The sequence below is a fragment of the Stomoxys calcitrans genome, chromosome 3 (assembly GCF_963082655.1).
Source record: "Stomoxys calcitrans chromosome 3, idStoCalc2.1, whole genome shotgun sequence".
Lineage (NCBI taxonomy): Eukaryota > Metazoa > Arthropoda > Insecta > Diptera > Muscidae > Stomoxys > Stomoxys calcitrans.
In genome coordinates, this window is record NC_081554.1 from 120,959,173 (window position 1) to 120,984,578 (window position 25,406).

At 37.9% G+C, this 25,406-nt stretch overlaps 1 protein-coding gene across 1 annotated transcript; it reads right to left on the reverse strand.

The window, feature by feature from the left end:
• Nucleotides 1–12,719: 12,719 nt before the first annotated feature.
• LOC131995746 (uncharacterized) lies at nucleotides 12,720–23,727 on the reverse strand. The gene is made up of 5 exons (XM_059364704.1): nucleotides 23,433–23,727; nucleotides 23,039–23,369; nucleotides 22,805–22,973; nucleotides 22,414–22,596; nucleotides 12,720–13,115 (listed from the first exon to the last, which is right to left on the reverse strand). Exons 2-5 carry the CDS (start codon nucleotides 23,087–23,089, stop codon nucleotides 13,075–13,077), a joined length of 444 nt encoding a protein of 147 aa, XP_059220687.1. The 5' UTR covers nucleotides 23,090–23,369; nucleotides 23,433–23,727; the 3' UTR covers nucleotides 12,720–13,074.
• Nucleotides 23,728–25,406: the final 1,679 nt, after the last annotated feature.

Below are 25,406 nucleotides of genomic sequence, written 5' to 3' on the forward strand. Positions count from 1 at the left end.
ATTCTAATGACTAGGATATGCATAGATCATAATATTAAAACATCAGGCAGTGCAGTGACGGGAAATTCAATGCAGCCTAAAGAACAGGCAGCAGACGACCCCACTTCCAAGAAGCCCATCTAATGGAGGACCAATAATTGGTAGTTGATATGGTTCAGTCCAGAAACTTTGTTCCGGGTCGTCCATGGCTCCTGAATTAAGGCAATATGAATCTTTCCCTTGCTGATTTTCTCCATTAGAGCGTGGATTTCCTCAATCATTAGTCCTTCATTAGATGGGCTTCTTGGGAGTGGAGTCGTCTGCTCCTGAGGAGGATCTAAATTATTTGTCATAAAAATTTAAATTATGTATTTTCCCCAGAGTAGTCAATGTCGGATGCAACAGTGATGAGACTGGGAGAAGGTGGATCATACCTGGCATCACTTTATCTGGTTTTCGACCATGACATAACTACCAGGTAGTGTACTGTTAACACCTGAGTAAAATTTTTTCTCGCGAAGTGCACTATCTGTCAACCAGTTTTGGTTGTGTGTGTGTATTATAGTTAAAAACCATAACACACACAAACAACGAAAATTGAGTAACATACACAAATTCAGAGTTGCAGTAATCACTGATTTTGACAGATAATGTACTCAATATTTTGTTGTTGGGCAACCGCCACTACCGGTAAATAAATATATCTTGCTGTCGACTCTCCGACACCGCCAACCACGTCAGAGCTGCAACGGTTGGAGAGGAAAGCAAAACATACAGGAAAGGTACTAACAGGGTGCGAACTCTCACCACATTTCGTGGGGTAGTACCAAAATTAATAAGCGGGCCAAGCCATAACAGAGCACGTCGTAAAAAAACGGAAATATATAGGTGTGTATATTTCACACCGTAGCGCAGAGGTTAGCATGTCCGCCTATGACGCCGAACACCTGGGTTGGAATCCTGGCGAGAGCATCAGAAAAAATTTTCAGCGGTGGTTTTCCCCTCCTAATGCTGGAAACATTTGTGAGGTACTATGCTATGTAAAACTTCCCTCCAAAGAGGTGTCGCACTGCGGCACGTCGTTCGGACTCGGCTATCATTGAGCTTAAACTTGAATCGGACTGCACTCATTGATATGTGAGAAGTTTACACAACAAGAAAGTGGCGCAAGGCATGCCACAGTGGGTATTTTATCGCCACTACTTTGGGTGACCACCGTAATAACCTATTACAGATGCAGACTGAGGAGGGACTTGAACCCGTCTGCTATGCAGACGATTTTATAATACTTCCAAGGGGTAAGGATCTGGTTCGGATCCTATCCAGAGGTCTCAATGTTAACCCAGAGAAGACTGAAATATGCCAGTTCACGAGGAAAACAAAGGTGGGCCAATTTGACGCACCACATTTCCTCAATAAAACGATTTCGATATCTGACAGGGTCAAATCATGGATAGGAAATTTAATTGGAAGTGACATATTCAGGAGCGTACTGAAAAGGCTCTCAGATATTGAGTACTATTTAGACGGGCCGTAGGCTCGAAATGGGGCCTGATTCCGAGTATAGTCCACTGGCTCTAAAGAAGCGTGATTAGACCAATACTTACTTTCGCCTCAGTAGTTAGCATGTCTGAAGATGACACAATCCGCATCGTTTGGGTGCCGGGCCATAACGAAGTAAGGGAAAATGAAAGGGCAGACGATTTGGCAGTAATGGCCAGAGAACTGTCGTCGACAAACTTGGTTAACCCGAAGCCTTTCGGGTCGATTCAGTCCGATATAAGGGCACGGGCGACAAACGCGTATGAAACACCGTGGAACAGCGAAACAGTCGATAGGACGCCGAAAATCATATGGGGTGATCCGGATGGTGAGAGGACGATGCTATTACTGAAAGAAACTAAGAAGGAGGTCAGTATAGCTTTTTGTGTCATAACGGGACACATAGGACTAAGAGCTCACTTATGCAAAATCGGTAAGGCAAGTGATAAAATGTGTAGGGTATGTGGGTGGGTCTTATGTCATTATCCGTCTTTCGCGGCTAAGAGACACCGGTACTTAGGGGAGTGGTATGGAAAACAATTAAGGTTTTTGTAAGGAGCACGGAATTCTAAATTAAAATTTTCTTTTTCGTGGTTACTTTTTAGTTTTTAGTACGCACAACAAGCCGATTACTGGCTTAGGTGTATGTCCATAGTGGCATCGGGCGGATTAAAATTTGCACCCTCTTTTCAATCTAACCTAACCTAAGTCGAAAAATCGACTTTTGCTATTTTAATAACAGTTGAATTTTCGTCCCACCTTGGAATCCCTAACCGGTAGACCTCTTCAAGTCTAGTTTAGGTAAGGTTAGGTTTAAGTGTCAGTCTGCCATCAGACTCACTTAGACGTTTTCGTCCATTGTGATACCGCAGGAACAGAAAAAGGAAAATGTGTTCTAGTTCCTACCGTTGAACCATCCGGTTCGCTTTAAAAAGCTCAATAACTTGCGAATGTTCACATTCGCTAAACCAGACAGGTTCTCAAAGAAATGTGCTAGTGCGAGACACACACAGAAGGTATTCTGTAGTCTCTTCTTCTTCGATGTCTTCACAGCTTCTGCAAAAGTCGTTGCTGGCAACCTTTTGTCTGTCAGCATGTTTTCCGATTAGACACTGACCTGTCATGACGGAAACAATGACTGCGACGTCTGTTCTAGCCAGTGACAGCAAAGCGGCAGACCTCTTCAAGCCTATATTAGGCCACACAGTTTTGGAATGCTCACAGCCTTCTCTTTGTGACCATCTATCATTCGTTGTCCTTCGGGCCTGGTCCTGAAAACTTAGCTTCAATGTCGCTAGAGGCATACCCACAGATTCCAGTATCCATGGAATGTGTAGGGTAGTTCCTAGTCTCGCAAGCTCATCCGCTTCCCAATTCCCTGGCATATCTCGGTGGCCCATCTTCACCCATCTCGTTGAGAGATCAGCGACAGTCGAGGGCGGTTTTTGTGTCCAGAAATACGTTCTCCAGTGATTTAATGGCTACCTGGCTGTCTGAGAACATATTTATGCCAATCGTCGTAATGACATTATATCTTAGCCATTTCACCACTTCCTTAATTGCAAGGATCTCTGTTTGATACACACAGCAGTGTACCCGACCTTTTCGATATGACCAGTTCTATATCTTTAGAGTACAGAACGCATAGAACTCTAACGCATAGAACTCTGTAACTTCTGATACTAGGGTCTTGTTTAGACCACTTAATTTTGGAATGTTCTATAACTGCAAGTATCAACAAAACAGAAATACCATGCGTACCTTATGCTATTGGCGTCCATGAGAGACTGAATGTACAAGTTATGGTATAGCTTGTGCGTACTCACTAGGGTGGTTTTAAATTTTTTTTTGTGGCTGCACCCTCCCAGTGAATTGTAAAGCGAACGAGCTTTCGAGACTAGGAACTACCTTACACATTCCAGGAAAACTGGAATCTGGAATCAATGCAAAATATGTGCAAATTGCAAACATTTAGAAATTCGTCCAAATTTCGTGAATATTTTATCAAGATTTCTGTAATATTGATTAGCACAATTTGGGGATATGAGAATTATCATGTAAACTTTTCAATTTTTATTGTGTTTCCCCAATTTTCTCCGTTTCGGATAGTGTTTTTCCGTTTCGGATAGTGTTAGAACATTTAATTTTATGCCCCGTTCTGAGTAACTAACTTTCCTGTGTTTAAAGCACTCTGACGGAAAGATTTCACAGTTTTGAGTATTCTGTATTGTGCATTGCACGACTTTATATACAAAAAAAGAAGAATCTCCACACAAAACTAGTTTGTACACTCACAGAGAGGAGATTTATCTTCTTTTTTTAAAACAAGAAAATATATGTAGTTTTTGCTGCATTATTATTTAAGTTTTCTCGGTGGTTTCACTTTATTTTATGTATGTTTTTTATGTCTTTATACAGAAAAAAATAAAAACTATGTTTCATTCAGAAATTTGTAAACTTGCTTTAAAAACTTGCTAAAATCGGAAATAAAAAGGAATTTGTATTGTTGATTAACAACTTTGCAATTATTATAAGCTCACACATCTAATAAATTGGGTATTAACTCAATAAACCAATCATTTCAAATGTGCAATTTTTTTAAATAACTTGTTTACTGCTTTTTATGAAAATAAATAATTGATTTTTTTTCACATTAATAAAACACTTTTTATCGCATCGGATTAAATTGCTGACAAAACATGAAATCTATTGCTTAAAATAATTTATATTTTTTCTTAATGGTCCCATGGTTCAAAAAAAGAAAAATCGTCTATTCCATTCATTTTCGGCGACCCCGTCTGTACACAGAAAACATATAGACATATATTTGACCGATTAAATGTGGTATTGACTAATAGAAAACTTTTCAAACTAGGTGTTAATTGCTTTAATAATTGTTGACATAGAAATTCGATTTTCTTTTAATTTACGACTAGTGATTGGTAAATTGCGCATTGATCAAGATTATATTGTGTTCCCTTTCACCCATATCCATTGCGAGAGGAAGTGAGAATGAGTCAAACATATGCCTCGCTTATATCATTTACAGACACAAAGTGGCGTGGGTACAAAAAAAAGATATAAAATATAATACATTTAAATTAAAGGCATTATGTTCGGTCCGGTCGATACCCACCATCTCGGGTATATATTTAAACCACCATTCGTCATAGTCCGGTGAAAAATGCATAATTTATTCCTCCATACCAGCTTTATCGAAATATGGTCCGACTTGAAACAAACTCGGCACGCTACAAGTCATTGTTCAAGTTTGTAAAACAAAATATTGGTCTTAATTATCGGACAATAAATGCTCCTTTTATGGTTCAAAGATCTTAAATCAAGATATCGGTCTATATGGCAGCAATATACCAAACTGGACCAAATTGAAAAAGGATATAGCCCATCTTCGAAATTAACCTGCTTATGGACAAAAAAAGAAAGACTCTGTGCAAAGTTTCAGCTCAATATCTCCATTTTTAGAGACTGTAGAGTGATTTCAACAGACTGACGAACAGACGGACGGACATTGCTAGATCGATAATCAAGAATGACGAAATGAATATACCCACAACCTTCGTTGGTGGGTACAATAAAAATATTGTGAAAAACACTACTCTGAAATAGGGAAAAGCGGAAAATTAGGATATGAACAATGGCGAAACAATTAAAGGTGGTTGCTTTGTACTACAACCACAAAACATGTGGTGCAATCCGCCATACTGTCATTAAGCTGATCGACGTTTTGCCAACACACAAAGAAATTTGTGTGTGTGTGTATATATTGTACATGAGCAGAAAATATGCGAGAAAGAAGATAAAAAAGAATGCAAACAAAAATCTGTCATCTTAATACCGTCAAACTAGACCGGCTGTTAACAACTGTTCGCGTGAGACCACCTTTTAAAACCGGCCTTGGATGTGAACAAATAGAATAGACAAATTCCAAACGCAACAAATTTGAGGAAAGTAAAGAATGCAATCGTGGTATAATAACATATAAATATATTATTAATATTATCTTATTTTCATAGTTTATTTTCCACATAGAGATATGTGGTACTGTACGAACAATGTTAAGATTGTTATTTATTACGGTTCATTTTATATATGTATATAAAATTTTAACTAAACGTACATTCTCCTGTAATCAGTACTATTTTTCCATTTTTTCTTTTCACCATCATCTTTTTGCACCAGATGTCTTTAAGTCAAATTCTACTTCTCTACATCCGCCCTGTACAAAGTCCACACATTTCATACCTTTTTGGTATTTTTTTTGTACCTAAATGAAAAATTAAACAAAATCTCTTATAGTCACTCAATTAAGGTTACCATTAAGTTCATAAATTCAGAATTCTAATTCAATTTATAAAGAAAGTACCAAATAGTACCAATAGCGGTATTATACGTACTATTTCTCGCACTTCCGGTACGATTTCCAAAATTTTTGTTACCAAACCTTTTTTTCGAGACGCTCTTTAATTCGAGCCCAAGAATATAAATTTAGCCCTTTCCGTTCGCTCTGGGCAAATATGTACCATTTCGTACTTTTTAGTACCTAAAATATAGACCTAAATTTGGCCGATTTAACATTTTATTGACTTATAAAAATCTTTTCCAATAAGGTGTTAATTGCTTTAATTATTTTGATACAGAAATTCGATATTTTTTGTATCACGGCAAGTGATTGGTAAATAAGGTATGTGTTGAACATACGTTTAATTGTACGAATTAAATTATTATTTAATAATACAAATTGTGAATATCTATATCCGCGTTCTGTTGTGTCCTCTTTCACACATACTATGTAATGCGATGAAGTGCGAATGAACCAAATATATGTCCATTGGCGTGGCTAGACAAAAAATATCAAGAAAAATAGAAAGTGTAGTTTTTATTTATCTCTCAATAATATAAAATAATTTATTAAATAATAATTGTTACGTAAAACAATTAATTTTAAAAAGTGTTATGCTGAAATAGTGTCAAGCAGACAAAATTAGGATGTGATCAAAGATACCTTCCAAACGAAACAAATTTGAGGACATCGAACAAGGTAGACGTATTTATAAATATTATTTTATTTTAGTATGTTATTATCCCTGTATTTGGATTGTAGGATTGAAAAACGACGGTGATAACGGAACAAAACAAATGCAATATTCCTTCATGTGAATTTAGATTTGGTGATATTGTGTACAAAATGCTAAGGATGGTATTTATTGCGATTCACCTCAATATGTATAAAAAATATTTGGTTCATTATTTTTACAAACTGCATCCACGACTAGATTTTATTCTATGTAATCAATTTTTATACCCTCCACCATAGGATGGGGGTATACTAATTTCGTCATTCTGTGTGTAACTACTCGAAATATTCGCCTGAGACCCCACAAAGTATATTTATTCTTGATCGTCGCGACATTTTATGTCGATCTAGCCATGTCCGTCCGTCTGTCTGTCGAAAGCACGCTAACTTCTGAAGGAGTAAAGCTAGCCGCTTCAAATTTCGCACAAATACTTCTTATTAGTGTAGGTCGGTTGTGTAAATTGTAAATGGGCCATATCGGTCCATGTTTTGATATAGCTGCCATATAAACCGATCTTGGGTCTTGACTTCTTGAGCCTCTAGAAGGTGCAATTCTCATCCGATTGGAATGAAATTTTGCACGACGTGTTTTGTTGTGATATAGCTGCCATATAAACCGATCTTGGGTCTTGACTTCTTGAGCCTCTAGAGTGCGCAATTCTTATCCGATTGGAATGAATTGCACGACGTGTTTTGTTATGATATTCAACAACTATGCCAAGTATGGTTCAAATAGGTTTATAATCTGGTATAGCTGTCATATAAACCGATCTTGGATCTTGACTTCTTGAACCTCTAGAGGGCGCAATTCTTATTCGATTTTATTGAAATTTTGCACGTAGTATTTTGGTATAACTTCCAACAACTACGCTAAGTTTGGTTTAAATCGGTTCAAATTTTGATATAACTGCTATATAACCTATCTGGGGTCTTGACTTCTTGAGCCTCTATGGGGCGCAATTCTCGTTCGATTTAACTGAATTTTGCACGTAGTGTTTTGCTATTACTTTCAACAACTGTGCTAAGTATGATTCCAATCGGTTCATAATCTGGTATAGCTGTCATATAAACCCATCTTGGATCTTGATTTCTTGAGCCAATTGAGCGCGCAATTCTCATCCGATTTGGCTGAAATTTTGCATGAGGTGTTTTGTTAGGATTTCAATAACTGTGCTAAGTATGGCGTAAATCGATATACAACCTGATATAGCTGCCATATAAACCGATCTGGGATCTTGACTTCTTGAACCTCTAGAGGGCGCAATTCTCATCCGATTTAGCTGAAATTTTATACAACGGATTCTCTCATGATCTTCAACATACGTTGTCTAGTATGGTCTGAATCGATCAATAGCTTGATACAGCTCCCATATAAACCTATCTCACGATTTTGCTTCTTGGGCCCTTACAAGGCGCAATTCTTATCCGAATGAACTGAAATATTACACAATGACTTCTACAATGTTCAGCATTCATTTATGGTCCAAATCGGACTGTAACTTGATATAGCTCCTATAGCATAGTAGTTCTTATTCAATATTCTATGTTTGTTTAAAAAGAGATACCGCGCATAGAACTCGACAAATGCGATCAATGGTGGAGGGTATATAAGATTCGGCCCAGCCGAACTTAGCACGCTCTTACTTGTTTTTCATTCATGTGAAAATTATCAAATATTTATTTTTATTAAAACAGTACAAAGTTGTTTAAAATAAATAATTGGTAAATGGAGTTAATAACCAATTGGAGTTTTGAGCTTATCATAAATCCAAATTGGAAAATTGTTAATCAATAATATAAATTCCTTTATCGGACTGATTTCTGCAAATTTTTTAATTGAATGTTCAAATTTCTTAATTGAACCTAGGTTTTAATTTTTTCTGCGATTCTTGGAATAGAAAGCACTGAATATTATCTCGAGCTGGAATATGTTAGAAAAATTACGTTAAAGTTTTATCTTTACCAAAAATATTTTCGAGGTAGCGCAGGTAGGCTTGTCAGATGGTCGAGATTATACAGACTTTCTGTGGCCATCCCAAATCCCGAGTATTGAAAAAAAATATCGCAAAATTCCGACTTTTAAATCGTACTCAGTAATCGAATGAAAATTCAGTATTAAGTCTGTTCGCATACTTTTCCAGTAAAAAATTACAGGAGAATAAGAACCATTTTACTCTCTTGAAATAATTTGCACGGAAAAGTACGCAACGACTTCTGCAACAACAACTGATTTTTGTTTGGTTGTTTTTTTTATTTGCTTGATTAGGAAAACAATTGTTTTAAAATAAGAAAATGCTGACGATACTTGTGAGGAATTTTCTTTAGACAAACGTCAATTTATTGACCAGAGAGTGAGAAGGCTAGAAGGGGAGCCATTCGCCGTATCCGTGATCTCCATGCCACTGGACAGCCTTCACAATCGTGCGCGAAGCTACGAATGTCATCCGTGGAGCCAAGTCGCGCAAGGCGCTGGTTCCCGACGGAATCTCTACACAGATGCTGAAGAATCTGGATCTGCCTGGAGTCGAATACCTTACAACTGTCCGCAGCCTGGCTGAACACTATTAAAGTACCAGATGTTCGGAAGATGATCCCGCTACAGAAACCTGAAGAGGACAAGAGCCAGGGAAAGTCGAAGAGACCGATCTCTCTTCTCTCATTAGTGTGCAAAATGCATGAGGGACTACTCCTCCCGATCTTCCCGTTGGATAATTTCCATTCGCCGAGCATCAGCATGCAATTCGAAGGCTGCATAGGACTACAACTGCTTTACAAGCCATCACCGTACACAAAAGTAAATACAACGTTCCCAAGTCCCTTGTCGGCAGCAGTTGTTGTGTTGACAAAGAAATCTTGAACTAATCACCTTAAGTTTCTGGATATTGTGGCAAGACAAACTGCTGCGACCACTGATGTGAGGCTTAGAGATCTTTCTATTTGGTCATGTGGCGGCTACGGACACTATGTTATCATTGAAGATATCTGTATCCGTTCACAATTGGCAGACTAATTTGCACTCATTGTTTCCAATTCTACTGTGCGTCAGTTTTAACTGCCCAGCCAGACACACTTAATCCCATGGCAGCATGTAATTTGTAATTTATTTATTTATTTACACGCGCACAACAAGAATATAAAATTCTTATAATTAAAGTGCGGCTAATATCTCCAACAATTCATAGTAAACACTTAAAACTAAGAATCTAGATCATCACAGATTTTGAATGAATAACTTACTAACGGAAAAAACTAACATTTGTGGCTTTGTAGATTTGAATTTAAAAGAAAAAAAACAAAAATTAATTAATCAATTAGAGGAATTAATGGACTTAGTTGATCCGAAAAAAAAAAGAAATTAAGGTAAGTATAAAAGAATATAAATAAATATAAAAATATGTTCCCTCCTTAACAAATTCAAAGGGACGGCGTTGGAGATGATTCCATCAAAACACTTAAGAAACCGATGATTGCTATTTTCTTTTTGTCTTGAAGGATACAATGTTTTGATTTTTCAAGATTTTGTAAAGCTGACCTTTACAAAACATCTATTCAAATGCAAATTTCTGCTGGCAAAAGTGCCAGTAGAAATTTGCAGGTTCTCTATTTCCGAACTGTCAAAATTTGCTCCCTCACGCTCTCTCTTCTGTTAGCAAATAAAGTACGCGAACGATATCATGCGATATCAAAAACATATAATTCTGCGTATTTTCCTTGGTGTAATTAAGGATGCAGGTAAACTCATGCGAACAGCTGAATGCAATTTCCTTTTATTTTTGTTTTGATTTTCCTGTAAATCAAAATGACAAAGGCTTGATAAAACAGCTGTGAATTTTTTTTTTAAATCTTGAGGGGGTGTTCTATTTGATCCGATATTCCACACATAAGCAACAAAACAGTGTTATAAGGATGAAAATACTAATATTGGGTTGCCCAAAAAGTAATTGCGGATTTTTTTGAAGAAAGTAAATGCATTTTTAATAAAACTTAGAATAAACTTAATAAAATATACTTTTTTTACACTTTTTTTCTAAAGCAAGCTAAAAGTAACAGCTGATAACTGACAGAAGAAAGAATGCAATTACAGAGTCACAAGCTGTGAAAAAATTTGTCAACGCTGACTATATGAAAAATCCGCAATTACTTTTTGGGCAACCCAATATAAAACACATTTGAAGAAGATAAGTTGTAAAACGAAGTTTATTTCTATACCAATTTGGCATTTTAATTTACGGCATTTGCCACTAAAGGTAGTTTCGTTGGGGGTAGATCTTTGTTGTTGTGCTAATGACGCTACTTCTTAATTGTACCCATGACATTATTAACAGGTAGTGTACCGATAACAGCTGAGTACAATTTTTTCCCGTGAAGTACAGTGTCTGTCAACAAGTTTTGGTTGTGTGTGCATTATAGTTAAGAACCATAGCACACACAAACAACGAAAAATGGAGCGAATTATTAACATACTCAAAATCAGAGTTGCACCTATCACTGATTTTGACAGATAGTGCACACAATATTTTGTTGTTGGTTAACTGCCACACCTGTAAATGAATATGTCTTAATTGTACCATGGGTGCAATCAAATATATGTTGTTGTACAAGTTATGTAGCAAGACATATTAACACAGGTAGTGTACAACAAACAGCTGAGTACAATTTTTTCTCGCGAAGTGCACTATCAATCAACGAGTTTCGGTTGCGTATGTGCATTATAGTTAAGAACCATAAAACACACACATAGCTGTCATATAGACCGATCTGCTGATAAGGAGTTTGAAGCCCATAAAAGCTTTATATTTTATCCGATTTCGATGAAATTTGAAACAGTGAATTGCTTAGAGCCTCCCAACATCCGCCCCAAATATGGTTCAGATCGAAATATATTTAGATACAGCAGGCATATAGACCGATATGCCGATTAAGATTCTGAAACTCATAAAAGCTGCACTTATTACCCGATTTCGTTGAAATTTGAAAAAGTGAGTTGTTTCAAGTTTCCCGACATCCGACCCAAATATGAGTCAGGTCAGACCATATTGACCGATCTTCCAATTTAGGGTCTTAATCCTATAAAAAGCAGATTTATTGTCTGAAAAGTTTACTTGTATATGAGTTCTTGGGACCTGAATAAAACATGATCGAGACGAGCCCCTATTAAGATATACCTATGGATATAGTAGTGGAGTTTTAATAAAATAGGACGGATTACTATATCCTTGTTTTATTTGGTCCAGATCGTTCCAGATTTGGTTACAGTTGCCATATAGAACGATTTCTCGATTTAATATCTTGCGCATTTATTATCCGATTTCATTGAAATTTTACGCAGTGACTTATGTTAGGCTTTTCGACATCCGTGTCTTATATGGTTCAGATCGGTTTATATTTGGATATAGCTGTCTAAAATTCCAATATTTTGTCCTACAAAATTGAACAGTGACTTATATTTTTTAGACCACTCAATGTCCGTGCCGAATTTGAGTGCATAAGTAATCGAATTTTCTGAAAACTAATCTCGTCCGTCCGTTTTGGGTTTCCCGACTTGGAGCTTTAGCATCCTGGCAAACCTAGGCCCAGGCCTGAGTCAAAAGTGTTCTTGAGTGAGTATTTCACTGAAATTTTGTCTTTAGTCAAAATTTCCTTGAAATATTGTGTCTAGAATTGTTGCGTGGAGTTTCAGTTTTATTTGATGGATGATTATTTGATTTTATGGTAATGGCCGGCGATGACCCTCCGCGTACGATGTACGCTGTAGCCGGTAGAGGGAAAATGTGGCGGAAACGCTACATGGTGCCAAGGCGATTAGCGAAAGTGCTGCCACTATGAAATTTCTATAGAGTGCGATTAGTGGGGTGGTAACGTAGCCAGGGGTACAACTCTGTGCTGGTTTCTGGGGTCAACTGAGAAGGCAAAAGGAAACTTAATAAATGCAGGGAAATAGAGGAAAATTTGTAAGGCGGGAAAAGTCTGTGATTTTCCACGGCTTATAAAAGGGGCTGAACGCCGCGACGCTTTCAGATTCCAAAGTGTAGTTGGCGGAGTTTTGCTTTTCAAGTGCAAACGGAAAAAAAATTGTGATATCCGAAATAAAAAGGCCTGATAGTATCAAGAAGTTCGAAACGTGTTATTTATTATTTATTTGTAAAGACTTCAGAGTCTGGTTTGTGGTGACAATTTTTTTTATGTGTGGGCGGTTGCCAAATACGAAATCCCCCGTCAAGAACACTACAACCATCCAGGCCTCCTCAGCATTACTGACGAGAGAGGCCAATCCAATTCAGGAGGAATCCTGGCATATTTTCGTGGTGGAGTCAACTTTCACTAGGGCTTTGGAGAAAAGGCCCTGAAGGCAGCCTACAAATAAGGAAAGGGATAAAGTTTATTGGACACTGTGAATTGGCCAGGTAATCCCTTATATTGGGAATTCCAGAATTTATTTTGAAGAGATGATTTGACGCTCAGACGTCCATATCAATGTGCCAACAGCCCGGCTGCCAATCTGAAAAGAAAAGAATAAAAGAAAGTTTAATGAGAAAATGTTAAACAGAAAGTAAATTATAGAAAAGCCAAAAAAGTAGTCTAATTTAAAAAAAAAGGAAAAAGAAAGAAAATTACAAAAAAAGTATAAAATTATTAAGAAATTCATAAAAAAGAAAAAAAGATAAAAAAAGTCTAAAAAATCGCCAAAAAAAATAAATTAGGTTAAGTTGTGTTGTTGTAGTCGTTTATTATGTGTGTTTAAGTGTCTTTTTTTATTATATGTAGTTATGTTACCTTTTATTCATTGATTATTTATTTTTTTTTTGTTCATTTTTTTTTTGGGTTTTTTTTTATATAATATGTTCATTCGAGGGACATTAACTCCAGTTAGGAAATTTAAAAGTTTGAGTGTAGGGTTACCCGAAATTACGCATGGGATAAAGTGTGATTTCCCATTTTTTGTGTTGTGGACGCATTAGAATGTCCAAAAGAGACCCCCTAACAGAGCTCTATTAGGCAAGTAGTGATAGTGTTTTAACGTATTGGCCAGAATTTGGCATTATTGTTTTGTATTTCCGTTCGTGATTGAGGGTGATCTGAGTAATTGACTCAAGAAAAATACAAGTCTGGGTTAGTGTTTCAATTTCCGTTTTGTTATGTTTCCATGTTAGGATTAAGATTCGAATTATGATTGTGTCAATAAATGTTACTTTTAATGTTTGATTATTATAACGTAATCATGATGTTTTAATTTGTTTTGAGAGAGGGAAGTAGGTGCAAATAGTCATGAGGTGAGTGTTTATGGAATTTGGGGCCCTTATAACGTTTTCATTTATGCTTAGGATCTAAGGGTCAAGGTTGGGTGGGCAAGTGTGGGAGTAACTCCACCAAACTCCCTTGTTTAAGGTGTACCCCGTGTTTGTTATCGTTTTATTTTGTATTAAGTCCTTCATTTGTTTATTGTTCGTCCCCTAGGGCTACTGGTGGATGGGTTGGGACCGCCCAGAGCATGGCCCCGACTGAGCTAGTTGGAACCCCACCGTAGCGCCACAGTAGGCGGCTCGTAACAATATGGCGCCCAATCGAAATGAAATTCAATATTCTAAAACTGTGCAATACCATCTAGGCACAAGGCAATAGACCATAGGGTTACCATAGAAGAACAACGGCAATCGCATTTTCTAGCAAAGCTATCTAAGGTTGCAGACACAGCTTTATTTATAAAACCTGTGATAAACGTGCAATATTTAGAGTAGATTTTAGAAAATTAGGATTACCGTTCCATATACATATTAGGGTCAGCTGCAATAATCTTGTTCGTTTAATGTAACAATGAATGTATTGTGTTTATGACCTGTCCTTTTTTGTTTTTTTTTATGTTTTTATTTTCAAATAGTTACAATAGCAATAGGGTTAGCATAAGGGGAAAAGTGCAATGGCTATTGTGATGAGTTCATCGCAATATTGCATTGCGACAAAGTACTCTAACATGAGATCTTTTTTTCGTTAGCGTTTATCTAGTGAGAACTGCCATGGTGCTACCCGCATGTATATGATTAAGACAGAGCCAATTGATAGAATTAGCATAGGGGGAAGGTGCAATTGCTACTGTGATACTAGTCACAGGTGTGCATTGTCATGTAGTACTCTTTCACGAGATCTTTTTTCTTGGCAATTGCTGGAAAAATGCCGTGGGGCCAGATCTTGATATTGAACTTTGTTGTTGTTCAAGTAAATGTTTAGTCCAGTCAACAGGTACACCTAGACAACCTAATTTAGGACACTTTATTTTTTTTATAGAATATGTTTTTATTGAAATTTAGTAAAAACTATTCCACGCACTTCACCTCATAGGCCATTGAAAACACACCTAACTACCTCTCATACGTGTTATTAATTAATAAAAAAAAAAAAAAAACTAACTAAACTAAAATTTTTTTTGTACTTTTATGTTTCTAGATTGAATGTTATATGTTATGTTTTCTTTTAAACGAATTTTGACAAATAATATCGTGTACTAATATCCTAATTTATGTCGTAGTTTGTATTACTAGTCTTAGTGGTTTATTTTTGCGTTTGTGTTTTTTTTATTTTTATTAGCTTTGCAATTATTATTATTTATTTATTTTTTTTGATTCATTTATTTTTTTTTTTTGATTTATTTATGTTTTTTTTTTTACCTATATTTTTTTAATTTTGTGCTTGATTTATTTATTTTGATTTACCTTTATTTGTGCTTCACCTACTAATTTGAGTGGTTCGACAACAATTTTTTTCTGTCATTTACCTAAGGCATCGATTGAGACATAGATCTAAATTGAACGTTACTTACTTAGAGACTAATGAGTGATTACGCTGCAGGGAAGAGGCGAAGTAAGCGTAATAGAACTCTAGCTTTTGACACTAGCCGAACATCTGTTCACACACCAAATCCTAACCGAAAGAAGAAGAAGGGACTGAACAACACAATGGAGCAATCCAATGTGAATAAAGATGTTACGTTCAGGGACTTATCGGGAACTATTAACAATCCACAGTCAGGCACTAGTGCTGCCGCCAGGACGCAATCTAATTTCCCTCAGGCACCTGACTCGGAGATTCCGCGGGACGAAATTAACCATCTCGTTAGGGACATAGTTCGGGAAAGTGTGAATGACGCACGTGCTCATTTAAGGTCGTTTGTCGAAGAAAGTGTTGGCAGGGAAATGCAGAGGGTACACTCTGTGATAGATAGGTTGAATGAGAGTGTGGCGAGATTGGCTATTAGCGGACAGAATAATCCGCAATCTCAGTCTGCACAGCCGGACCCAACGGCGAACCCTTCATTTGAGGCCCCGCAATCTAGGGGTAGTTTTAATATGCATCGCCGGAACACGGTGACCCCTTCAATATTCAGTGCAGGTACCCCTGGCGTAAGAGTGGAGCGGTTCGGAATAAATTTTTCGGGAAAGCCCAATAGCTTACCGGTGGAGGATTTTATCTACCGTCTGGAACACTTTCAGAAGCATTATAAGTTATCATGGGACGACATACTCAGTGAGTTTCACATACTAGTGTCTGGACCAGCCCAAGAATGGTTTTGGCTCCAACAAAGATCGGAGAGTATAAATGACTGGGAATCGTTGAAACATGGCTTGACCGAAAGGTTTAAGACGAGGCGAACGTGTTTTGAAGCAATGCGGGATTTACTTGAACGGAAACAGGGGCCAAGTGAGTCTATTGATGCCTTTTTCCACGACATCAACCTTATGAGATCTAAACTTGAAAAGCCAGTTTCGGAATTTGAAATGATATCCCTCGTGAAGAAGAATCTTAGAAAGAACTTGTCTAGTATTGTCTATTCTATGCCCATCTCATCTCTCGAGCAACTACGAGTGGAATGTTTGGAAGTCGAACGAACCTTTTTCCGAAAGGATCAAGTCCCACCAGCACCCCCACTTACTATGAATAGACCAATCCGTGTTCATGCCCTCCAGGAAGAGGAGAATGAACCCTTTAATAACTTTGAGGAGCCCGAAGAGATACTAGAAGTATCGGCTATTAATCAGCAAATTGTCTGTTGGAACTGCCAGCATACTGGACACGGTTTCAGAGATTGCCCTTCATCCCAGAGAAACTACTTCTGTTTCAAATGTGGTAGACAGAACACGACGGCTCCAAAATGTCAAAGCTGTAAGACGGGAAACGGGAGGAAGAACGTGGTTTCAGCGGGGAATCATCGTTCCTCCGAACCACCCGCAGCACCGAACAACCCATTAGCATAGAAAGCCATAACCCGAATACAAGCTATCCACAAATGCGTCACTATCTCCCAGTGGATGTCAGACAACAAAACTACGACCGAAAGAGGTCTGAAATTTTCGGAGAAGAACCTATTAGTGTCCATAAGCCCGTAGAACAAAATGGGGCACCGAAAACAAATATGAATAAACAGGAAAAGAATCGAAAACGTCTTTTAGAACTAAGGCGAAGGCAAAAGGAAAATAAAAAGATTAAAAAGTCTATTTCAGAAGCCATCATACGGTGCAGAGCTGAAACAGACCCGAGACCTTACGCCGTCATTAAAGTTCAAGGCAAAGAATTAAGAGGCCTCCTGGATTCAGGCGCTACCGTAAGCGTACTAGGAAAACATTGTAGAGAAATAATTGAAGAACTAGGATTGGAAATATATCCTCACCAAACTACTGTCAGTACAGCATCAGGCAAATCTTATCGAATATTGGGAAAAATAAAAGTTGAGATGGAGCATAGGCAACAGTGTGCTCAAATTACCCTCTTTTTATGCCCTGACCTAGAACAGGATCTGTATTTAGGAGCTGACTTCTGGAAGGTTTTTGAAATAGCTCCCGAAATATTTCCTGTAGAGGAAATAAGTTTGGATCTTCAAAAGAAAGTCCATGGAAATTCTTCTAACGAAAATCCAAAAATGCACAACCTCACAGAAGATCAACAAAAGAGACTTGATGAAGTAGTAAAGAGATTCCCTACTTTCGAAGACAAAGGCTTGGGCGGTACAAGTTTTGAAAAACATGCCATTAAACTTGTAGAAGGTGCTAATCCTGTCAAGGATAAACATTATCCCTTATCGCCAGCCGTACAAGAGATAGTATATAAAGAAATAGACAATATGCTTGCATTAAAAGTTATTGAAGAGAGTGATTCACCGTGGAGCAACAGGACTACAGTGGTGCGAAAACCAAATAAAAATCGATTTTGTCTCGATGCAAGGAAGTTGAACGCCTTAACCGTAAAAGACGCATATCCCTTGCAAAATATCGATGGAATCTTGAGCCGCATAGACCAGACCCATTATATCAGTAGTGTCGACCTGAAGTATGCCTTCTGGCAAATTGAGCTAGAAGAGGAAGCGAGGCCCTATACCGCATTTACAGTGCCAGGTCGACCTCTGTATCAGTTCAGAGTCATGCCGTTTGGTCTATGCAATGCGGCTCAAAGACTCTGTCGATTAATGGACAAGGTGATACCAGGACGTCTTAAGTCGAACGTCTTCATTTATCTGGATGACCTCCTTATCATAGCAGATGATTTCGAAAATCATCTAAAACTGCTAGGAGAAGTAGCTGAATGCCTGCAAAGAGCAAATCTAACCATCGGTTTAAAGAAATCTTTATTCTGTTTTCGCGAGCTGAAGTACCTTGGCTTTATAATTGGGAGCGGTAGTTTGAAAACTGACCCCGAAAAAGTAAGCGCAATACAGAGGATACCACTGCCAAAATCTCCAAGGGAAGTGAGGAGTTTTCTCGGTACTGCAGGTTGGTACCGGAGATTTATAAAAGATTTTGCCTCCATCTCCGCATCCCTAACCGATACTCTAAAGAAAGGGTTGAAATTTACCATAACCCAAGAAGCCATCGAATCTTTTCATTCTCTAAAACATGCCCTTACTTCAGCACCTGTTTTGAAACATCCTGATTTTAGAAAAGAATTCTTTATTCAGTGCGACGCCTCCGATTATGGAATCGGTGCCGTACTATTCCAGAAGAATGACGATGGAGGGGAAAACCCCATCGCATTTTATTCTCAAAAATTGAACTCGTGCCAGAGAAACTATTCAGTCACCGAAAAGGAGTGTCTAGCCGCAGTTTTAGCCGTGAAAAGGTTCAGACCATACGTCGAGCTAATGAAGTTCACGATCATCACTGATCATGCCAGCCTCAAATGGCTGATGTCATTAAAAGATTTAAGTGGCAGACTCGCACGATGGTCACTGCAGCTACAGGCTTACGACTTTTCGATAGAACATCGGAAAGGCTCCGAAAACGTTGTAGCCGATACCTTATCTAGAATGCCTGTCGAGTCAGATGTAGTTGTAGAGGAGATCAACGACGAGGACCTTTTAGATTTTGAAACCACTGCCTTTGAAGGCGAAGAATATGTGGATCTGCGTGACTCCATCCTACAAAGCAAAGATCAACTGCCAGACTTAAAGGTCGAAGATGGCAAGATCTATATACGGACTAAAAACTTTGAGCAAGAAATTATGGAGTTCGAATGGAAATTATGGATACCTCAAGACATCACATTTGTTTTAATAGAAAAGGCACACAACTATGCAAACGCAGTACATGACGGGGTAACAAAAACCTTAAATCGACTAAGAACTTTTTATTATTGGCCCAAAATGGCCTCGCAGGTTAGACAATATATCAAAAACTGTCAAACTTGTAAAGAGACAAAGCCGGTAAATCAACGCATGAATCCTACGATCGGTGATGAAGTAATAACTCAAAGGCCTTTCCAGAAATTGTACATTGATTTCCTTGGAAAGTACCCTAGGTCTAAAAAAGGCAATGCTTATAAATTCATAGTAGTCGACCACTTTACAAAGTTCACATTTTTGCATGCCATGAAGGAAGCCACTGCACAAAACGTTGTAAAATTTCTGGAAAATCAAGTGTTCCATACGTTCGGCGTTCCAGAAATCATACACAGCGACAATGGGAAACAATTTGTTTCAAAAATGTTTGAAGAAATGATTAAAAACTACAAGATTAAACATATTACCACTGCGTACTACTCTCCGCAATCAAACGCGTCAGAGCGAGTAAACCAATCGGTAATAGCAGCCATAAGAACATATGTTGAACACGATCATCGCGACTGGGACCTATACTTGGCAGAAATTGAACAGGCCCTAAGAACTTCTGTCCACTCAGCCACAGGCATTAACCCCTTCTTCGCGTTATTTGGCTATAACATGTTTACCAGCGGCAACGATTATAAACTGGCAAAGAAACTCCAATCCCTTACCGATCACCAAATTGAACAATTATGTAGATCGGATAAATTGGAAGTGATGAGAGAACGGATGAAAGAAAATATGCATCAAGCATACCAATCTAGTGCCGTAAGATATAACCAACGAGCCCGAGTTGTCAAATTTCTACCAGGACAAGAGGTGTATAGGAGAAACCACACTCTGTCTGACTTCAAAAACAACATAAACGCTAAGTTCTGCAAAAAGTTCCTGAAATGCAGAGTCGTTAAGCCAATAGGTAACAACATGTATGAGCTGGAGACGCTTCAGGGGAAACCACTTGGAAATTTTCACGCCAAAGATCTTAGAATATAAACAAAAGTGCAATAAGCCTGTGATAAAATGATTAAAGTGCAATATTAGATTAAGTAAACTAAGTCGTGATTGTCCAGTTTATTTAATCTATGTTGCATTGAAATATTTTTTTTGCAAAGCTTATTGTGATGTTTTTTTTTTAAGACTTATTTATTTTATATACCACCAGTGCAATATTTCCTAAGGCCCGGCTTATGAGACTACTAACAGGGCGTGGGAGTTCCCCACGTTGGAACAGAATGAATGTGTTGAATGTTACTGACCCCAACAGCATAACAGGCAATAGCATTTCCTGAATGCCCGGCTTATGAGATTATCAGGGTGTGGGAGTTCCCCACGTTGAAATGAAATCAATTGCGTAGTGTGATTGCCTTAAGAACAAAATAAAACGATCTATCATATTGCCGCCTACACCAACGAGAATAAATCGGAAAATGCAAGTTACACTTTAGTGCACACAAAAAAAAAACCCGCTAAGCTATTATAACCAAGGCTCTAAACATAACCACCATTTACTCGCATAGAAAATAAAACGAAAACGACACTGAGATTTTTCTTTTTTAGCCACAAGAAGGATGTTCCTAGCATACATATTTATTTTAACAATCTTTCTTTTGCCGTGCTATTTATACATGCTCTTCTGAAAGCGTTCAGGGAAACAAACAAGCTAAATGTCACTCACGCAAGAATTTTGCTGGAAAGTGATAAGCCCAGGATTATAAAACTCATGTCCGCAGACTAGCAAACCAATGTTCAACATTTTTTTTTTCATATCATAACCAATGAAATGTCCGAAGGGACACACACAGTTTCTATCAAACTACCGGTCAAAGATATTAGGCCAGAAATTGCACACGAAATTCCCTAGGCCACAAAAAGGAGAAACACAGGCCGAGACAACACAGTTGTAAACACACATGCCATCGTGGCAGCATATTCATCTCCCCTAAAAACACACAAGCTAATTATCAGGCACTCGGAATTTGAAAAAAAAAAAAAAAAAAAAAAAAAAAAAAAAATCGTACACCCCAGGTCATAAAACACAGGTACTGAGCATAAAACACTAATTTCCAACACTTCGACTCCTTATCATATTCTATGAAATCCTCCAAAAGGGCACACAAGCTTCTATAGAATTACCGGTCAAAGCTATGGGGGCAGAAAAGAGAGACACATGCATACCTGCAGGCACGCCGCTGCTCAGGCCAATTGTAAAAAAACAGTCTTTCTATACACAGGCAACCACATTAAACTCAGTTGTAAAAAGAAAACACAGCCCAGGTGGCATCATATTCAACTTCTATTAACCACACACACTCTTTCACCGTGTACACCCAAAGCCCTCGATCGAATGTCCGCAGATCAAATTCCAAATTTTGACATAACATTTACTCCAAATCATAATCAACTTCAATGTCTACAAGGGTACATAAAGCGTTAGGGCGCAATAGCTCACAGGAATAGTCTAACGCCATAAAGTGGAAACACTGGCATACCTGTAAGCTGGCAAACGTCCGAGCCAATAATGAACTAATTTTTTTTAAGGTCAAGCCCACACAAACCCTTATGTTATCATAACCATCTTACATAAACCCAAATATCCACTTCCACTAGGAAACACTTTCAGACAAATAAGATTCTTTTTATGTCCGAATGATACAAAGAAGAGAACAGCAATTATAATTATCCAGGCACATCACGAAATGGATCGGGATGAATCGACGTTGAGATGTTATATGTTGGTAATTTTTAAATAATAAGGGAAAAGAATATAGTTTTTTTTTAAGCACAATTGTTTTGTATGTATGTAAGTATTTTATTGATTACTCAGGGGCATTGTTCCGCGGATAATAGTTTAATGGAAACTAGTTTTGACGGCCAAAATATTAGCACGGGCATCTCACTGGCACCTCACGACATCTAATATTTGTGTTTTGTATTTCGCCATTGTCCAATTGCATTCAATAGTCCGTATAATTTTTTTTTTTTACTGACATGACTGTGTTATATTTTGTTTGTAAAGGGATTGAAATACGTTCATCATCTTTGATATAAACTTTTGTTCACAGTTTTATCTTGGTTTATAATTTATTGCGACACATTTTTTTGTTCATAACTACGAATGGCAATGCGCCTTTATAACGTTTGTACAAACACACACACTTTGGTGTCAATGCCCAAATTCACTTGCGGATTTTTGATAGAAAACAAAAACGATACTTACCACAATCAAAATGTTTCCAACCTCCTTTTTTTGTGCTATTGGCCAAGGCATTGACGGCAAATGAATGTGGTGTTGATACACGGCAGGCTGATAGGATAGAAGCGGGCACACAGCCATATATGTATAGATGATACTGCAATGCGATTTCACCCTCGGTCACGAGATGGGGAAAGAGAATTGTACCTGGAAGGGAAAATGGAAGACGACAATTAGTAACCAGCATATATTTTTAGTTGGTATCCCAATAAGGCTTGTGCTACGAGACGATGCTATTACATGCTTATGAGCTGGAGCAATTTGGTTCAGTAATTTTATTTTTGGCAATTCGTATCGTTACACTAGCCACAGCACAAACTCCGTGCAGTGGACAAGTGACCCGAAATCATCTTACCTTTTGCCAGACAGCGCAACATATTCGGCACCAAAATTTTAGAGGTTTCACTCCAAGATGTAACGCATGTGTCCACGACAGCCGGTTGGCAGACGGGTTTTTGTCCAGGCATACCAATCCACGGTTGGGTTCCGAGGGGAAAAGATTTTGTGTGTATCGTCCCGAATACCTGAGGGCGGAAAAGGAAAATATTAGAATATTGTCAGGGACGGGATTTACTGATATATTTATTACCTCTTTAATTTGTTTTAGAGCTGACTGTGTTGTTTTTGTTTCAACAATCATGTAGTGCAAAGTGTTATCTCGCCAGTGTGAATGGCGGCGTCGAGAGTTTTTCACACACACACACGCACGATTAGAGACATCGTCATTTATTAGAATGTAAGTTTTTTTATGGTTTACCCAAATGAATGAAACAGGAAAATACAGCTATGCATGTACACGTATGAAAAGCACGCTGGTGGTGATTGCATGTGTGTGTGGAGTTTATGTGAATGAAGCAGCAACCCTCTTACTACAAGCGGCTAGTAGGGACGCCAAAGCCAGAAATTTTTGGCAATGTTTCCTGGGAGTAAGATGAACGGCCAGATTATTGGAATGTTTTGGGAGTAATTAATTAGATGCTTACTTTTTCGTCTTTTTGTCGCTTTAGGGCTCATTGGCTAGACTCACGGGTGATCACAGCCGCATGTTTCCCGGACCATGTACCGTTTTTCATTCTCTTTCATATTTTTTATATATGCCGCCCGCGGGTTGCCTTTCCAAACACGCACATCACCATCCCCGCCGTATTCCTTGGGAATGGTGAAGTTTTGTTGCGTGGAGTTTCAGTTTTATTTGATGGATGATTATTTGATTTTATGGTAATGGCCGGCGATGACCCTCCGCGTACGATGTACGCTGTAGCCGGTAGAGGGAAAATGTGGCGGAAACGCTACATGGTGCCAAGGCGATTAGCGAAAGTGCTGCCACTGTGAAATTTCTATAGAGTGCGATTAGTGGGGTGGTAACGTAGCCAGGGGTACAACTCTGTGCTGGTTTCTGGGGTCAACTGAGAAGGCAAAAGGAAACTTAATAAATGCAGGGAAATAGAGGAAAATTTGTAAGGCGGGAAAAGTCTGCGATTTTCCACGGCTTATAAAAGGGGCTGAACGCCGCGACGCTTTCAGATTCCAAAGTGTAGTTGGCGGAGTTTTGCTTTTCAAGTGCAAACGGAAAAAAAATTGTGATATCCGAAATAAAAAGGCCTGATAGTATCAAGAAGTTCGAAACGTGTTATTTATTATTTATTTGTAAAGACTTCAGAGTCTGGTTTGTGGTGACAATTTTTTTTATGTGTGGGCGGTTGCCAAATACGAAATCCCCCGTCAAGAACACTACAACCATCCAGGCCTCCTCAGCATTACTGACGAGAGAGGCCAATCCAATTCAGGAGGAATCCTGGCATATTTTCGTGGTGGAGTCAACTTTCACTAGGGCTTTGGAGAAAAGGCCCTGAAGGCAGCCTACAAATAAGGAAAGGGATAAAGTTTATTGGACACTGTGAATTGGCCAGGTAATCCCTTATATTGGGAATTCCAGAATTTATTTTGAAGAGATGATTTGACGCTCAGACGTCCATATCAATGTGCCAACAGCCCGGCTGCCAATCTGAAAAGAAAAGAATAAAAGAAAGTTTAATGAGAAAATGTTAAACAGAAAGTAAATTATAGAAAAGCCAAAAAAGTAGTCTAATTTAAAAAAAAGGAAAAAGAAAGAAAATTACAAAAAAAGTATAAAATTATTAAGAAATTCATAAAAAAGAAAAAAAGATAAAAAAGTCTAAAAAATCGCCAAAAAAAATAAATTAGGTTAAGTTGTGTTGTTGTAGTCGTTTATTATGTGTGTTTAAGTGTCTTTTTTTATTATATGTAGTTATGTTACCTTTTATTCATTGATTATTTATTTTTTTTTTTGTTCATTTTTTTTTTGGGTTTTTTTTATATAATATGTTCATTCGAGGGACATTAACTCCAGTTAGGAAATTTAAAAGTTTGAGTGTAGGGTTACCCGAAATTACGCATGGGATAAAGTGTGATTTCCCATTTTTTGTGTTGTGGACGCATTAGAATGTCCAAAAGAGACCCCCTAACAGAGCTCTATTAGGCAAGTAGTGATAGTGTTTTAACGTATTGGCCAGAATTTGGCATTATTGTTTTGTATTTCCGTTCGTGATTGAGGGTGATCTGAGTAATTGACTCAAGAAAAATACAAGTCTGGGTTAGTGTTTCAATTTCCGTTTTGTTATGTTTCCATGTTAGGATTAAGATTCGAATTATGATTGTGTCAATAAATGTTACTTTTAATGTTTGATTATTATAACGTAATCATGATGTTTTAATTTGTTTTGAGAGAGGGAAGTAGGTGCAAATAGTCATGAGGTGAGTGTTTATGGAATTTGGGGCCCTTATAACGTTTTCATTTATGCTTAGGATCTAAGGGTCAAGGTTGGGTGGGCAAGTGTGGGAGTAACTCCACCAAACTCCCTTGTTTAAGGTGTACCCCGTGTTTGTTATCGTTTTATTTTGTATTAAGTCCTTCATTTGTTTATTGTTCGTCCCCT